This window comes from Phaseolus vulgaris, chromosome 1, assembly GCF_000499845.2.
Source record: "Phaseolus vulgaris cultivar G19833 chromosome 1, P. vulgaris v2.0, whole genome shotgun sequence".
Lineage (NCBI taxonomy): Eukaryota > Viridiplantae > Streptophyta > Magnoliopsida > Fabales > Fabaceae > Phaseolus > Phaseolus vulgaris.
This window is the reverse complement of record NC_023759.2, coordinates 31992396-32012201: the sequence shown is the minus strand read 5'-3', so window position 1 is coordinate 32012201 and position 19806 is coordinate 31992396. Positions and strand designations below refer to the sequence as shown.

General features: G+C 30.7%; 1 protein-coding gene and 1 pseudogene across 1 annotated transcript; one reads left to right on the top strand and one right to left on the bottom strand.

Moving 5' to 3' along the window:
- Nucleotides 1-2564: 2564 nt before the first annotated feature.
- LOC137816800 (small nucleolar RNA R71) lies at nt 2565-2670 on the bottom strand (annotated as a pseudogene).
- A 981-nt stretch (nt 2671-3651) lies between these two features.
- Nucleotides 3652-4131, top strand: LOC137815876 (uncharacterized). The gene has a single exon (XM_068618985.1). It carries the CDS (start codon nt 3652-3654, stop codon nt 4129-4131), a length of 480 nt encoding a protein of 159 aa, XP_068475086.1.
- The last annotated feature ends 15675 nt before the right edge of the window (nt 4132-19806 follow it).

Below are 19806 nucleotides of genomic sequence, written 5' to 3'. Positions count from 1 at the left end.
TATGCGAGGAATCGATATAAATGACTTTTATATGGCATCAACATCAATCAAATGATAGAATATTACTGTGCTTTTAAAAATACAAAAGAGATTAAGAAGGATGAACCATAATCCCAATTTTCACAATTGAACCAACAAACTCTTTGACTTGCTTTCTTTATAATTCTTGCAATCATTATAACAACCTACCAACAAATTCTTAAATATTATGAATATTTTAATTGATTTTAATTTTTTTTATTGTTTTAATTTAATTTAATTTATTTTAATTCAGTATTTTTTATTTATTTTATTTTTAGATTTTATTTGAATTTATTTGAATTTATTTATTTTAAATTTTAAAAAGTTTAAAGTTTTAATGCCAGTGAATCCTTATACTTGTTGAGTTACTAATAGTCTAAGTTCAAGAGGACGAATGAATTGTATTTAGGTATATTTTTGCAAAAGAAAATTTATACAATTCTGACTGAAAAAAATTGATTGTTTTAACATATTGAATTTTTCTTAGCAGAAAGCAAATTCAGAAAATCAATTGGTTATTATAAAAAACAACTGATTGAAATATTCTCTTAAAAAATATTTGATTTTTTTAAGATATTCACTCAAGAAGAAAAATTAACAAATTAATTTTGAAATCAACAGATTATATTTCTAACTTTAGTTATCTAACCAAAACTACATATTAACCTAGAAAATAGAAAATTTAATTCTCAACTATCAAATAGAAGTTTTAACAAATTACAAATACAAGATAACCTATTAAAATTATGATTTAATAAGGCTAAAATATTTGAATATTTGAGAACCTGTTTCAGAAAACCAGTCACACAAGTAATGGTTACAATGTAGAAATAAATCGGTTCAGAAATTGGAAAACATAAACGGTAGAAAATATAATTGATTAATTCTCGAAACAATAGGTTAAATTTTCATACCAGTTTTCATAGTTACGTAGAAAATGAAAGTAGTAAGTAGGAAGGCTTTAAAACACACAAAGATTTATACTAGTTGACTCAAAACTGAGTTACATCCAATCCCATCTCACACTAAGATGGATTTCACTAAATCACAAAAATCTTTTTACAAAAGATCACTCAAGAACAACTCTTTAACTCTACAAGAACTAAAATACACCCTGTAAAACTCTATTACAGGAAAGCACCTCTTTTAAGAAACACTTCCTTAGAAGCAGAACTACAAAAACTAAAAGGCAATAAAGAGCATGGAATGAAAACTCATTTATACAGATTTAGAAGACTCAAAAGGGACCTCCAAACAACAACATACTTTGAAGAATCCTTTACCTCAAGAAGTGATGAAAGTAAAAGCACCAAGATCTTTCAAAGACTTAATTCTCTCCAAAAAATAATTCACTTAGAATTCTCTCAAGCTTGAAAACAAGTATGTATGTGTGTAGTGAAGAGATATCCATTCAGAAATCAAACCCTCCTTTTTATAGATTCAAAACGACAATAGATTTTAAAACAGTTTTGAATTCTCTTAAGAAAACAACATGTTAAAAAAAGAAAATAACAGGTTGATTTTTCTAAAAACACTTAGTTAGTTTCACACAGATTTTTAATAAAATGAAATAGTTGAAACTGAAAGTTTGGAAACAAAACTAGTTTTAGAGATAAAATCATCAGATAAATTTCAATTGATTATTTCTATAAATAATCATTGAAAAAATGTACTTTTCATATAAAAATAAAATTAACCAATTGAAAAACATATTTGATCTATTGAAAAACTGCAGAATTTCAGAAAACGAAATTTTAACCAGTTGAAAGCATTTTCAATTGATTGAAAAATCTTTTAGTTAATGAAAACAATTTAACTAATTGAAAAAAAGTCTTGTGCTTGAACCCTTCATCATATTCTCGAGGTAGAAGATAAATCAAGACACCCAAAGACTAGACTAAGCTTCCCAGAATCTTCATGAGGCAACAAGTTTTCTCTTCAAGGATTGTGGCTTGATCAAACATATTTAGTTGAGATATCCAACAGTGCTAACACTTGATTTAGTTGTCTTATTTTATATTAAAAGGTCAAATTCCCAAAGACCAATTATTATCCGAATTAGAGATTGAAAGGGCAGGTAAAACAAACAAGAAGACAAGGACAAAAGGAAGACAATGAGACACTAGAGAAGAATCCTCAACTACTTCTTTTCCCATTAATATTTTTTAGGAGGAGAGCAACATGGAATAAGAGAAAGCACCACCTCCTAGGAGAACACTTGGAGATTACGCCATTCAGTAGGGACCAAAGCATTTTTCTAGTCTTGCAATACCTACTACCACCAATGCCTTGGAGAGGAAACCTGTTTTCCTTAGTCTTATCAGTATCTATCAATTTACAACAATGGACACATTTGTTGAATTTGTGGGAACAACAAGCTTTCAATTAAGTGATATTGAAAATGTTTATATGAATTTATTTCCTTTTTCATTGGCAGGAAAGGAAAAGCATGACTCAAATCACATCCAAGTCAGAGCCTCACTAGCTGGGAGGATACAAAGAAAAAAAATTTACAAATATTTTTCCAATATCTCGCTACATCAAGGCAAAGTCTGATATTTCTATGTTCAGACAAGGAGCAGATGAAGCCTTTTGTGATACATGGGAGAGATTTAAAATGATGTTGAGAAAATGCCCAAACCATGGGTTTGAAGACATTGCTCAACTGAGCATTTTTTATAATGGTGTCAGATCTGATACCACGATGCTCCCAGATGCTGCAGCTAGTGTCACAATGATGGTGTTTGATTTGGAACAAGCGAAAAAAATTATTGATGCATTGACATCAACAAATTATCAAGTCTAACATGACAGACAAGGTATTCAAAAGAAAGGGTTGTTAGAGTTGAATACTTCAGATGCATTCTTGGATCAGAATAAAATTCTGACACAACAAATTGAAACATTAACTGCACAAATAACTAAATTACCCCAATAATTACAAGCTTTGCAATCTTCTCAGGGTGAGAGTCAATAATAAGGTGTGATTTTTGTGGAAGTGATAATCCCAATGGTCATTGTTCTTGTAAAAAAAAATCATCCGAAGCAGAAGTAAATTACATGGAAAATCAAGGAAGGCCAGGTGGGTTCTCCAACAATAATTCTCAAGGTTGGAGAAGCAATCAAATTCAAAGTTTTAAGCAAGGCTCCTTTCAATAACAACAACCACTATATCCTTCATCCCAAGAGAGAATAAGCATATTGGAGAATACCTTGGAGAAATTTATGCAAACATCATTGTCCAACCAAAAGAGCTTTGATGTCGTTGTTCAAATTTTGGAGACACAAATGGGACATATTGCATAACAATTGAAGAAATCCAAGAAGCAATGTAAGTCAGTCACTACTAGAAGTGGAATATTTATAGGAAAGGGGATTGATGATAATTTGATTGTTGATGAAGAGAAAAAAATTGAGGAAAGAAAAATTGAGAGTGAAGAGGAAAAAGAAAAGGAGAAATAAAAAGAGAGTGTACATGAAGAAAAGAAAAAAGAAGAATATAAAAAAATACTAGATTTACCTTACCCACATGCTCTCTCAAGGAAGAATATATAGGGACATTTTATTAGATATTGTGAAATTCTGAAACAACTGGAGATAAATATTCCTTTTACTAAAGCTTTGGAATAAATGCCTACTTATGCCAAATTTATGAAGGATCCGTTGACAAAAAAGAGAATATTAAAGGAGCAAGGGATTGTGGAATTAGAAGCAAGATGCATGGCCATCATTAAAAAATCTTTGCGACAAAAATCTAGAGATCCTGGAAGTTTTACCTTGCCAGTCACAATAGGGAATTTTACTGTGGGTAAAGCATTACTATTTCTTGGTGCAAGCATTAATCTCAAGCCTCCATCTATGTTGAAGAAAATTGGAGATGTGGAAATCTTGCCTACAAGGATGACATTGCAATTACCTGACAGAACAATAAAGTATCCACATGGAATAGTTGAAGATCTTTTGGTGAAGGTAGACAAATTTTATTTTCGAGTTGACTTTGTAATCATCGACATAGAGGAAGATGTTGAAGTACCTCTCATTCTTGGACGTCCATTTATGAAAACTAAAAATATTATGATTGATGTGGATGAAAGAAAGTTGAAAGTCTGAGTACAAGATGAAGAAGTTAGCTTTGATGTATTTGAAGCTATGAAACATATGATTGACCAAATAGATTGTTTTAGAATGGATACACTTGATGAACTATATTTGGAAAATCAAATGCAAATATATGTGGATGATTCTTTGATGAAAGCAATCATCAATAATAACAAAGATCTAGAAGTATGGGAAGAAAAGGAAATCAAGGAATGTTTGAAAGATCTGGAGAAGGCAAAAGAAGTGTATAAAGAGGTTTTTCATGAATCAGAGTTAAATAAAGCCAGTCCTCCTCGAAAAATAGAATTAAAGCAACTGCCATCTCATTTGAAGTATGTTTTTATAGAAGAGAATGGAGAGAAACATATTATCATAAGAAATCTTTTATCAGAAAAAGAAGAGCAATAAGTAATAGAAGTGTTGAAGGTAAATAAATAAGCTATTGGATGGACTTTTATTTACTTGAAAGGAATAAACCCATCATATTGTATGCATAAAATCCATATGGAGCAAGATTTTAAACCTATAGCTCTACCTACAAGGCGCTTGAATAATTCTATTAAGGAAGTTGTTAGAAAAAAGTGCAAAATCTTTTAGAGGCAGGGATAATTTATCCCATTTCAGACAACGCTTGGGTTATTCTTGTACAGGTGGTGATATGAGTTGATTTTTAGATGATTCCATTTTATGGCGACTCTTTACTTAGAGTTGGGATTTTAGAAATTTAATGGTGAGACCTAAGGAAGATTCCCATAGGATACGAACTTAACCAAATGGTTAAGTAAGTGTGAAGGTTCACTTACAAAAGGCAAAGATGAAAAATCAATGTAAAGTGATAGATGGAATGCAATGTGGAATGGAAATGGCAATAAGGTAAATATCAATGGTGGTCATGGCCAAACCAAATGATGAACCATAAGCATATAACAATAGCAAAACCAAGAGAAAGAATTCAAGATAAAGACATATAAGAAAGGCGGAAATGGAAATGAATTGAAAAGAGTGGAAAAAGAGTAGCTTATGGAGTGATTGTAAGAATGATTCACACCACTTGAGGTGTGGTAGCCACCAAGATGAGTGAAGGGCCGCCACTTGAGAGTCTCACACTACTCAAGATAAGTCCTATCTAAGAGGATTCAAATCTCACAAACACCTTACACAATTTGTGCAGAGTAAATTTTCTATTCAAAATTAACATGTGAAATACAATGAGGTAGGCATCCTATTTATAGGTGAAGGTGCCTTGGAAACACAAGGAGCAAGGGATAGGATGGTAAGACCATATAAAGGTGCGGCTAGATCATTGACTAAGTCAATGTCACACCTATAAGCCAAATGTTCTAGAAAGTAGGTCAAAATCCTACCCTAAAAGGCCATGTGATAAGCACACTCTCCCTATTATGCTAATGACACCTAATTCTATTGAAATTAAAAATAATGAAACCAATTGATGCTTAGCACCCAAAGCCTGTTCTATACTCCTTGTGATCCTCTGGGGCAAGCTAGGTGCTGAGGTAGTGGCCGGAGAATCCTGACCTAGCCCTGTGTCTTGAGGCATGCTCCTAGTCATCCTCCTAGGACGCTGAGCTTGATCAGTATGCGCACTCTCTCCTAGGTTCTCATTAGGTGGTTCCTAAGAAAGGAGGTATGACAATTATTCATAGTTAAAAGAATGAATTAATTCCTACAAGAACTATTACAGGATGGAAAATGTGAGTTGTTTATGGTAAACTAAATCAAGCTACGCGAAGGATCATTATCTATTACCTTTTATGGAGCAAATGTTAGAAAGATTGGAAGGTAAAACATACTATTGTTTTTTGGATGGTTATTCAGGTTATAATCAAATTGTAGTGAATCCAGAAGATCAAGAGTTAAATAAAGTCAGTCCTCCTCGAAAAATAAAATTAAAACAGTTGCCATCTCATATGAAGTATGTTTTTATTGATGAGAATGGAGAGAAACCAATTATCATAAGCAATCTTTTATCAGAAAAAGAAGAGCAACAAGTAATATAAGTGCCGAAGGTAAATAAAGAAGCTATTGGATGGACTTTTATTGACTTGAAAGGAATAAGCCCATCATATTGTATGTATAAAATCCATATGGAGCATGATTTTAAACCTATAGCTCAACCTACAAAGCGCTTGAATCATCCTATGAAGGAAGTTGTTAGAAAGAAGGTGCAAGAGCTTTTAGAGGCAGGGATGATTTATCCCATTTCAGAAAACACTTGGGTTATTCCTATACAGGTGGTGCCTAAGAAAGGAGGTATGCCAATTATTCATAATGAAAAGAATGAATTAATTCCTACAAGAACTGTTACAGGATGGAGAATGTGCATTGATTATAGTAAACTAAATCAAACTACACGGAAGGATCATTATCCATTACCTTTAATGGATCAAATTTTGGAAAGATTGGTAGATAAGACATAATATTGTTTTTTGGATGGTTATTTAGGTTATAATCAAATTGTGGTGAATCAAAAAAATCAAGAGAAGACAACATTTACTTGCCCATTTGAAGTTTTTGCTTACCGAAAAATGCCATTTGGGTTATGTAATGCTCCGACAACTTTCCAAAGGTATATGTTTGTTATTTTTTCATATATGATCGAGAAATGCATTGAAGTATTTATGGATGATTTTTTTTTGTGTTTGGGTCTTCTTTTGACTCTTGCCTAACAAATCTTGACATCGTGCTGAAGCAATGTGTGGAGACAAATCTTGTGCTAAATTGGGAGAAATGTCATTTTGTGATCACATAAGGAATTGTCTTAGGCCATAAAATTTCTCATAGAGGGATTGAGGTAGATAAAGCAAAAGTTGAAGTCATTGAGAAGCTACCTCCACTAGTTAACATTAAAGGAATCAGAAGTTTCCTAGGGCATTATGGATTCTACAGAAGATTTATTAAGGACATCTCCAAGATTGCATAATTGCTTTTAACATTTTGAAAGAAAAAGTCATTACCGCACCTATCATAATTGCTCTTGATTGGAAATTTAATTTTAAGATAATGTGTGATACTAGTGATTATGCAGTATCAGTTTTAGGATAAAGGAAATAAAGATTTTTTCAAGTTATACATTATGCAAGCAAGGTTTTAAATGAAACTAAAAGTGATTACACTACAAAAAAAAAAGAATTACTTGATATAGTGTATGTACTTGAAATTTTTTGATCTTATTTGATAGGCTCTAAAGTTATTGTTTCTACTGATCATGCTACAATTAAATATTTATTGAATAAATCAGATTCTAAATCAAGCCTTATACGATGGATACTTTTGTTGCAAGAATTTGATTTAGAAATGAGAGATAAGAAGGGATGTGAGAACAATGTAGCTGATCATTTGTCAAGGTTAACAAATGAAGAGGTAACAACATTGGAACCCGAAATTCTCATTAAAGTCACATATGAGAAGTTGTTGGTAATCAAGGAGAGGCCATGGTTTGCAGACATGACCATTTTTAAAGCTACTACAGCAATCCCGGAGAATTTGGACTAACACAAAAGAAGATTTTTTTAAATATGCTAATCATTATGCATGGGATGACCCTCATTTGTTTAAACTTGGTAGAGATAATATATTGAGAAGATGTGTCCCATTAGATGAAGGCAAGACAATTATATGGCAATGCCATAATTCATCATATGAAGGACATTTTAATGGGGAAAGCATAGTTGCAAAAAATTCTTCAATCAGGTTTATTTTGGCCTTCATTATTCAAAGATACTCATGCTTTAGTACAAAGATGTAATAGGTGCCAAAGAACATGAAGAATTTCTATAAGACATGAGATGCCATTAAAAAACATTCAAGAAATTGAAGTTTTTGATTGTTAGGGCATTGATTTCATAGGACCTTTGTCATCTTATTTTTCAAATGAATATATATTATTGGCAGTTTAGTATGTCTCTAGATGGGTCGAAGCAATTCCATCGCAAAATGCAGATTCCAAGACAGTCATTAAATTTCTTAAAAGGATTATTTTCTGCATATTTGGTACTCCTAAAGTGTTAATAAGTGATGTTGGTTCTCACTTTTGTAATACCTAGTGGTAGAAGGTCTTAGAACATTACGGGATTAGTCATAAGGTATCTTTGGCTTATCATCCTCAAACAAATGGGCAAGCATAAGTTTCCAATAGAGAAATAAATAAAATATTCGAGAAAACAGTGGCCTCACTGATTCAGAAAAGGTGAAAAATGACGGTTATTTTAGCATTAATACGACGACTCTTGAATTGTTTTGTTTAAACACGTAGTCTATTCTCTTAAGGCATAAACGACGACTATTTGACCATTGTGTTAATGGCATACATAAACGACGATTATTATCATAACTGTCGTTTTTTACCCTTCCCTGCACTGCCAAATACAATACATGCAAGAGGTATAAAATGGCAGTTATGGTAATAACCACCGTTTTATACCATCCTTAGGCTCAACAAAGATGGGGGTCTAAAATGGTGCCCCGAGAGGTATAAACGACAGTTATGGTTGTAACTGTCGTGTATTATGGGAATTTTGTTTTTTTAGTTCAGTATGTTTAATGCATTTTCCCATCTAAATTAACCCGTTAAATTAAAATCCTGCCAGCCATATACATAAATTCAGAGAATCAAATTATATATACTGAAAAAATGTATTACAAACACTAATACATATTCCTATCTATCTATCTAATTCCTATACTATGATTAGCTATCCTAGAGTTATAGAAATTAAGGAAATGTGGACCAAACATGTCTCACATAATCTATGGAGAACAAAGGCAATGGGTTCTCATCCGTAAAGAATTGCATCACAAAATAAGGTTTACATTAATTAGTGTTAAGATACATATATGTTAAAGAATTATAAAGAATAATTTAAATATTATTACCTACTCCCAATCTGTTTTAATGTCTGCTCCTACAATGGTAACCATCCATTGCATAATGTAATAGCCACATTCGTAGCCTTTTAGTTGTCTATTACACTATAATTAAATAGAAATTAAAAGTTAATATTGATAAACAATGAAAAGAGAAAGACAAAAATTACAAACCATTAGGTTCAACATGTCACCTTTGAGTATGTGCTCCCTGATTTTGTTAACATACAATCTCCTTCCGTTCAAACAATTAACACACGAACACCTAAACTTTACTCCATCATGACCACTACTGTTGGCGTTACGTTGCGCAAATTGTATAACTTCTTTTACTCCTCTTTCGTACTTATCACTTATGTGAACGAAGTTAATTCAATCTCGATCCATTATATTCTGTAAAGGTCATTCACGTGTTCACTAATGCGTGTGAAACCTCACGTTGGTCAAGGGTCGAACACCCTGCACTCAATACTAACATGTATTAATTGCCGAGGGTCGAACACCCCCGGATTCAATACCAATAGTATAAAAGAATTATAAATATACATGCTATATACAAATGAAAAATTTAATTACAGTTATAAATAATAAAGAATATCAATTAAAAAGCAATAAATTATATATAATCTAATTAAAAATCATTAAATTAATTATAAATACTAAATAATATAATTACAAAATATCACTATAATTACCATGTAAATTAATTAATAAATACGAAATAATCTTACTTTAATTACAATATAACAAATTAATAACTATAATAACCTAAAATCTAACATAAGATAAATTAATAATAAATAAAAATTATAATGAATACTAAATATACAAATTAATAATACTAAAAAACAATATTAAAAAAAAATAAAAAAACACCACCAACCTTGTGCGTGAAGGGCGAAACGGTGGTGAAGGGCAGCAACAACAAAACTAGTGGTGGCAGTAGAGAAACCAATGAAAACAGTGGTGCCACCTAATGAAACAGTGATGACAACCAAGAAAACCTTCACCAGTGGAGGAGAGAAACCAATAAGAGAAACAAAAAATAATAAGCAATGGAGGAAAATGCAATGAGTGAATGTGAAGGATAAAGAACTTACAGTATGGAAATGTCACAACGGAGACGAAGAACCAGAGTACGAGAGTAAGAACAAGGGAAAAGACAAACGAAAAAGAAAAGCGTAAGTGACACGCTTCGAATTAGGGTAATAAAATGAGTGTAAAATGGTGGTTCTTAGGTAAAATCGTCGTTTTAGACCAAAGTACTTCGGTCTTAAATGGCGGTTTCACCCACAACCACCATTTTACAGTCATTGTAATTTCAAAAATGCCATCGTGTTTTGATGGACAACATTTGATAATAAAAGCGATGTGTATTTGGTGTCGTAAATGGGCTTTTTTGTACTAGTGCTTCATCCAGAAAAGATTGATCAATCAAGCTTGATGAACCTCTATAGGCCTATAGTATGGAAATGTCACAACGGAGATGAAGAACCAGAGTACGAGAGTAAGAACAAGGGAAAAGACAAACGAAAAAGAAAAGCGTAAGTGACACGCTTCGAATTAGGGTAATAAAATGAGTGTAAAATGGTGGTTCTTAGGTAAAATCGTCGTTTTAGACTAAAGTACTTTGGTCTTAAATGGCGGTTTCACCCACAACCACCATTTTACAGTCATTGTAATTTCAAAAATGCCATCGTGTTTTGATGGACAACGTTTGGCAATAAAAGCGATGTGTATTTGGTGTCGTAAATGGGCTTTTTTGTAGTAGTGCTTCATTCAGAAAAGATTGATCAATCAAGCTTGATGAACCTCTGTAGGCCTATAAGACTGCATATAAAACTCCTATTGCTCTTACTCCATTTTAGTTGATCTATGGGAAAGCATGCCATCTTCCAGTGGAATTAGAATACAAAGCATATTGGGCATTAAAAACTTTAAATTTAGATGCTAAAGTTGCTGGTGAAAAGAGAAAACATCAAATATAGGAACTTGAAGAGATGAGATTAAATGCCTATAGTTCCTCAAATCTCTATAAAGAACATACAAAGAAATATCATGACAAGAAGATTGTGGAAAGAATTTTTCATATTGGTAAATTTGTGTTATTATTCAACTCCAGATTGAGACTTTTCCCTAGAAAGTTAAAATCTAAATGGTCTAGTCCTTATATTGTGAAGGGGGTTAAACCTTATGGAGCAATTGATGGAAATCGTCCAACCTCACACAACCATATAATAAGGAAAATGAAGACCTAGAGGTTATTTATTGATTTAATTTCAAATATGGGTCTAATTGGGCTTTTGTTTATTTTTGTAGGCCCAATCAAGAGGACAACTCTAGGTTGAAGAAATGTACAAACATATTCAAGAAGACCTCCAACTCATCAAAACATAAACAACTACTAGAAGAGGCCCAATCACAAGCCCAAGTACAAGCCCAACAACTAGAAGATCAGAGCCCACAAGTAGGTCTATGGTAAAGGAGATACAAGAGGACTGGGATGCTGCTACTGATGGCAGTCTCTACATGTTTGAAGAAGCCTAGATTCTAGTTTAAATAGTGTAGAGAAGATTTTATTTTCTTGTCAAAATTAGACTAGGAACTTTAATTGTAAGATATTTAGATTGAATATTAGGTCCTAATTACCAACCTAGATTAAAATTAGGGTTTCTAAAACACCTAATTTAATCTAGGCCGGTCATGAGAAAGCCCATTAAGGAAGTGAACATCCACCTTAGTCACACCTTCCATGTGCTCTCTTTTTGGCGCCAATTGCAACTAGAATAGTTTGAATTTCCCTCTACTTTCTCTTATTCAAATCCAGCCCTCTCTTGCTATATATAGAGGTGCTTGATTCATGTAAATAAAAGATTAATGAAGAGTGAATTTCTGCCAAAATTGTGCCAATTTCACTCATTGTCTCCTACCTCCCTAGGATAGACACTTAGTCTTCATTTTTCACCTATTCCAAGTGAGATGGCCTCACCACTTACTCTCCACACCTAGCATGCACCTCTAAGGAAACCAAAACTCTGCGTGAGTTCCTTGTTCATCTTCCTTCATTGATGCTTCCGCTATTCCTCCAAAGAAAACACAAATCGAATGAAGGCATACTCCATCAACAATAGAGTTAAAAACCCAATATCACATAGAAGTTGGGTAGTAAATGGTCAAAGGGTAAAGCCATACTTGGGTAATGAGAAGGAGAACCTCACTATGCTGATTCTTTCAAACGAACTCTAGAGAAACATGCGTCAAGCTATAAGACGTTAAACAAGTGCTTACTAGAAGGCAACCCAGTACATATTTGAGTTTTATGAAGATTTGTTGTCTTTGTTTTGATTTTTACTCCTAAACAAAACCATGTTTTTATGCAGAGAAATTCTCCTAGGCATCATATGTCTTGCCTGGGTGTGTTTGACGACGTAAAAAATCATTTTTTATGTAGGGAACCTCGCCTTGGCATAGTATATCTCGCCTAGGCGAGTTAGGAAAATAAACAAGGGGTGCTTTCTGGAGTAATCTTGCCCAAGCGCTACATATACTATTACATTTCTCTGCTTTTTTATGCATTCGAGCCACTAAGCACACAAACTCTTGAACAAATTCGTCAAGAATGGTCCAAATATTTCCTACAAATTAGGAATCAAAACATGTAAAGATTTGTAAATTTGTACATATGTATACATTTTCATTAGATGTAATTATACAATTTTTTTTAGTTTCAATTGCATGTTTTCATATTTTTGTACATACAAATCAATCTGACTGGTATTCTAGTTTTATAAAATTTATAGGTTTGGGAAAAAGCACATTATAATAAATTTATAAAAAAAAATTGTTACATATTACATCGATTGTGACATATTATCAGATATTCAGATTTTGGTACATATTACACTGGTTTTTACAACCATTTTTATATGTGATTGGCATTTTACGTTGCTAAGATCTACATCTTTGAGGGAACCAATGTTATATGTCTCCTAGAACCGGTGTTATATGCATTTTCTGCATTCGTTTGTTTTAACAGAAAAAGAAATCAATTAGTTTGTTTTAAAAATCAATGAAGTGTTTTTAACAGAATTTTGTTATGATTTTCAAAACTGTTTTTAAATGCTTCTAACAGATTTCAAAATGATCAAACAATTTTAACCATTTTTTGAAGTCTATATAAATACTGGTTTATGATCATTTCAAAAAGAAGAAAAAAGTTTTATTGAAAATGTTTTCAAGAGAAAGATCAAAGAGTTTTGTAATCATTTTGGAGTCTTGGATCATTGCTTATGTGTGAACTAAGAATCTGGGTTTTCTATTCTATTATTCTACAGCTTTGTAAAACCCGGGTGTATTCTAATTCTTTCTTTCAATTATGTATTGTGGTATAAAATAGTTCTAGATAGTGTTTCTAGAAACTGTGGTTTTGGCTGAAAATGTTGTGTGTTCTTGAGGGGTTCAAGATCAACACTCTTGGTTATGATTTGTAATCTGGTTTTAATGACCTAGTGAATTCTTAGTGGTGAGCTGAGGACTAGATGTAGCTCTTGGTTAAGAGTGAACCAGTATAAATCTCTATTTACTTACTTTGATAATCTGCTATATAAATTGTTTTTGTGTATTCTAATGCATTAAACAATTAGTTGTTCCGACAAAACAACTGGTTTATACTTTTTCAAAATTGTTTGAACATATAAATCAATTGATTGATTTAACTGATCTTTTCAATCTAATTTCAGTCTTTGCGATAATGTTGCAAAAACAATTTAACCCCTTCTTGTTTTAGCCTTGCATTTGAACAATATTAATACGATTATTTGAATTATCATATGCATCATCTTCTACTGATACTTTTTTCGAAAAATTAAAAGAAAAATCTTCAAATTAGATTCACGCAAATAATCAATAGTATGGGTGCAAAGATAATCTCCATTTATTATAAGATCTGTAAAGGGTATTAAGTATAGTTGCTCACACCGTCTTATACTCCCATAAGCGTGAATCATAAAAAAACATAAAATTTCCAAAACTTAAAAATATCAAACACACAATCAAACAATTTTTATCATTAAAAACTACGTGATTCCTTATTTTCCAATGAGTAGAATATATATGATCAATGTTAATCCTTGTTAGGCCCAAATAAAAAAAATTCAAAAATATTTTCTTTATTTTTAACATGATTTTTGCTTCAATTTTTGGAAAAAAATAAACATCCTGAAAACCCTAAACCCTAAAAAAAAAAAAAAAAAAAAAAAAAAAAAAAAAAAAAATAATAATAATAATAATGTTGTATATTGAACACCTAGAGAATGTTTATGTTCAAGCTTTTGTTAAATTATTTGGCCTACATTATGTTGAAAAATGTTGTAGCATCTACATTTGTGAATGATATCAAAAGGTTTATTTTAGTGCAAATATAGAAATGAAAGTTTTAATTTCAATTTCTTTTCATTACGTGTATAGAATTATATTCATATTATTTCTTTTGAGACTTTATTTTATATATGGATTTATGGAAATAGTTTTGAGACATACCTAGTTGTTGTTAACATTAACAAGCCAACAATTGAATAATGGGCTGAAGAAAATAATATAACTGCAGACTTTGATTCTCTCCATGGAGATTCTAGATCAAAAACTTACATAATCGAAGAGTAACAACCATGTTTTGTTTGTCAGGATTCCAGAATGGTTAGAGTAACAAAGTTCCCTGTCTATTTTGTTTAGACCATCAATGACAACACAATGGAGATAAAATTATTTTTTCCATAACAATATTTTCACACACATGATTTTCTTAAATTGAAGATGTGCCTTCGAATTTCTTCAACCTTCCCTGAGCTGCAATTTAGAATATCAATGTGGAAATAGATACTAGAAATTTGAGGATCATAAGTTATCACAATTTCGAGAGATATGTACAGTGAAAAACAATGAAAAACGAGGGTGAAACCTGGTTGCGCAACTTCTTTGTCACCAAGAACGACGAAGCATGCCCGTCTTGCAAGTCATACATACAAGAAGGGTTATTAGGGTTTCCAAAATTAGGGTTATTAGGGTCTTACAAGAAGGGTTATTAGGGTCTTGCAACTTCTTTTCACCTTCAAACTCTCGCCGAGTCAAACATACAAGAAGGGTTATTAGGGTTTCCAAAATTTTGAGAGGGGATTTAGGGGAGAAGAAGGAGGATGTGCGGATTGTGGGTTTGAGAAAAAAATTTCAACTTATATAGAGATATTTTTTTTATATATGTAGGACCATTATGTTTTTTTCACATTAAATAAATGGTTAAGATAATAAATATTCCACCTCAGTCTTGTGTTACCCAGACCCACAAGATAAATAAAATATAATTTTTTTTTTGCATTTGCTAAGCCTTCATAAATTTAATTTTTTTTAATCCGTGGCCTTCCTTACTTGGGTTCATGTTTTGGATGCTAACTTTTATTATTGTTATTTTATTTTTTTTATAATTTCACAAAAATAGTAGCGTGGGCTAAATCTACGTTTAATATTTAATTTTATAATTATTAGTGTAGGTGTACCATTTCTTTGGCCGACACTATCCTTAAAATTTATTTTTCTTCTTTGTTTGTATGGGTTTAGCTCACTATAATAACATCCATTAGGAATACGATTTTTTTTTTTAGTTAATACCCACTTTTCTCGTAGTGAGTGAAAACACTTAATAGTGTACAACATAAAGAAGCAAAATGTATTATATTCATGTGTTATGTGTACAGAAATAAACAAGCAAGTACTTAGAAAATAAAATTAAACAAATAATTTTAATAAACTTAAAAAGCAAGAAAAAAAAAACAAAGAACAACATAGAAAGACCAAAAGAACTACAAAATCAAAGAATCATTTCTCCCCCTTTTTCACATCATGAAAAAAGGTTCCTAGAACAGAAATAATCAATACAGTGATGGTGGTTGAAGTGCTGCTAAGATGGTGGAGGAGGGGCAAACTAGGTTCTTAGTTGATTGGGGATTTCAACAAAGGATTTTTTTAATCTGTGTAGCAAAAGAGGCAACAACTTGTTGAAGCCTCTGGTTCTGTCTTTCCTCCATCCTAGAAAAGACACACTCGATGATGAATAGAACACGAAATTAAGCATGATAAAAGAGAATGAAAGACAAAAAAAAATGGAATAGAACTGAAAGAGATAAGAGGAAAGGAGTTCTTATGTGTATGAAGCAATCATGGAGGTGAAGAGATGGGAGGAATCACGCCACTTGGGGAAAGAAAGCTCCAAGATGAGTGAGGAAGTGAGTCATCACTTGCAACATTATCTGCAAAGATAAGACTCAGAGGGTTATATTGTCTATGGCGCAACAGTCTGTACACATACACTAACTCTCATCCTTTTTAGGGACAATAATGACAGGCATAGCATAAGAACTCATGATATCTTGGATCCAACCCTTTTCTAATAACCTTCGACTTGTTTTTGGATCTCGTTGGTTTAATCCAGATTGGTTCTATATGTAGGTCGATTTGGTAAAGAAGCTCCAAGAATAAAATCATTTTGATGTTCAATACCTCTTAGAGATGGTAAACCTTTAGGAGGATCTTGGAACACATCCTGGAATTCCTTTGACAAAGAATCCAAACACTTAGAACTATCTAGAGTAGAATTTAATTTTAAATGTTTTTGTGGATAAGCTATAAATACCTCTTTTCGAGCCATCATTACCTTTTTTATTTCCCTGAGAGAGATGAGAAGGTTTGTTTTGATAACATTATTTTTCTCTAATTTTTTTTTCATTTCCTCTCTTTCGTTTCATTTTAAGTTGGTTCATTTACCTCTTTTGGAGAAAGAGATTTTAGTACGACCTTATGCCCTCGGAAGTGAAAATAAATTTTGTTAGTAAGGCCATATTGTAAAAAATTTCTATCATATAGCCAAGGCTTTCTTAAAAGAACATGTGTTGTTTCCATGGGCACAACATCACATAATACCTCATCTTTATATTTTCCAATGGAGAAAGCTATGAGGACATGTTTATTAACAATCAATTCACCCTTTTCACCAAGCCATTGTAATTTATAGGGATTTGTACGAGAGATAGTGGGTAAGCCAGGTTTCTCCACTACTTTTGTACTTGTCACATTAACACAACTACCCCTATCAACTATCACAGAACATAAGTTGTTGTTGATAAGGCACCTGATATGGAAAATTGAGAAGTGCCTAATTTAAGTAATATTTCATATTAAAATATAGGCACTTATGAGTATTAATTGTTAAAATAAATATAAAGTAACCCTTAATTTATGAATTTATACCTTTTTACGTATTTTATGATCTTTATTTGAATACGGGCATTTTATTCCAAATTTGGTGTTAATTTCAGGTTTTTAGGGAAGAATGGAGATGTATGGGCTAAAGAAGAATAATATAAGCTAAAAGGAGAAAGTTGGAAGGCCCTGAAACGCACAAGTGCACAAAAATTCCAAATCAGTAGCAGAGCATCTCGCTTGAGTGAGATAACGCTAGAGACCTTGGGCCTTTTTATGTCACTACAAGAAAAACGCGAATTACATACGGATTAAATTCCGTATGTAAATATTAGCACCATAAAATAAAATTAGCAGTGAATGAGATTCGAAGCCAGATTCCTTCAGCAACCAAGTAAAATTTAACCACTACACAAAGCAAATTCTTTAGTTTTATTATGATTTTTATTATACTTATTATTATTAATAATACTAACAATACTAATAATACTAACAATACTAATAATATTAATAATATTAATAATACTAACAATATTAATAATATTAATAATACTAACAATATTAATAATATTAATAATACTAACAATATTAACAATACTAACAATATTAATAATACTAACAATACTAACAATATTAATAATACTAACAATAATAATAATACTAACAATATTAATGATACTAACAATATTAACATATGAATCACATTTAATTTATCTACAATCTACTTGAATCTAAACATAATTTATTATATTATCTATTAGTATGAATCAAATTTAATATATGTCATACTCATAGTCATCATATTACCTATTACATTAAAATCAACTATCATATTAATTATTATTTTACGATCATATTGACTTAATTAAGTTCATTATAGGTAGTTGGTTTTACTTGTGTGTTATAGTAAAGAATATTGTCAACAAACAATATTATATTTTAACATAAAATGATGACTTTTACATTAACTATTAATTAAATCTCTAATACAGATTACTAGTTAGCATATCATTATAGTTTAAACTATATTAATTATTCCATAAATCTATGTAAAAGGTTGTTACTAAATAACCCTTTCTACTAATATATAATATAAATCATAATGACAAAGTGATTAAATAATTTATAATTTAAAATATTTTAAAAATTATACATTATATCAATTTTAATCTATGTAAGTAAATATTTGAAAATAAGATTTTTTTTATCGACAAAGAATAAAAAAAATTAAACAAAACATTTTAAGGATATTTCAATCCTTATACAAGAATCTCAAATCAGAAAAGAAGTGTAAGATACAAGCACCTATATAGCCATCTAACAAAAACTTCACAACTACCTATAATAACCTATATTTGAAAATAAGATATCAAATAATTTTATATTAATATATATATATATATATAATATGAAAGTACATTTAAATTTAACCATGAGTTTTAAAAAATTAATGATTAAATAAAGAAATATATTAATCAATATATATGTATTTATAGTATTAAAGTTATATTAATATTATATAATTTCTTCCTTTTTCTCTCTATCTATCTATATCCGAATAAAAGTAATATTACTCAAGTCAAATAAAACTACTATACACACACAATAAATATCTAAATGTATATTTATATCAAAATTAATATTAATAATATGAATATAATGTTAATAATAATATTAATTATAACATTAATAAATATTAATAATATGAATAATATTAATAATATGAATATAATGTTAATAATAATATTAATTATAACATTAATAAATATTAATAATATGAATAATATTAATAAATATTAATAATATAAATATAATTTATTTTATTATTATTATTATTATTAATTATATTAATATGTATAAATTATATTAATATGTATAAGTATAATAAAAATGATAACATGACCAAAGAACTTGTCTGGTCTAATGGTCAATGCTTTCCCTGGTCACTGGAAAGATTTGGGTTCGAATCCTGGCTGCTGCAGTTTGCTTGTAACATTGTTTGGAATTAATATTTAGAAAACACCTTAATAATTTTATATGCGAGAAATTGATATATATGATTTTTATACGGTCCTCAATATCAATCAAAAGATATTTAGCGAATCTTTTACTTGAATATTCAATTGTTCCTTGTGGGTTCAATATCCGTTCTTAGGGACACATTATTACTTCTGACAACGCGGTGCACTTGCCGTAAAAAGTCATCAAGTTTTTGGCACCGTTGTCGAGGAACAGTTTGTGAATAGTCTAACTGATTTTATTTTTTGTTAATGGTTATTAATTTTTGTTTATATTGATTGATTGTGTTTATATTTGTTTATTGTTTTTATTTTTCTTAATTGAAGATTTGTTTTATTTTCATATTTTATTTGCAGATTTCATTTTTTTTGTTTTAAATTTTTAAAGAAAAAAATTATTATGTTACTGCTAATGAATCCTTGTGCTAACTCTTGAATTAACTGTTTTATATGATATTGAGAGGTCAAATTGCCAAAAACCAATTATTATTTGAATCAGATATTGAAAAGGCAGCTAAAAGAAATAGAAAGACAAAGA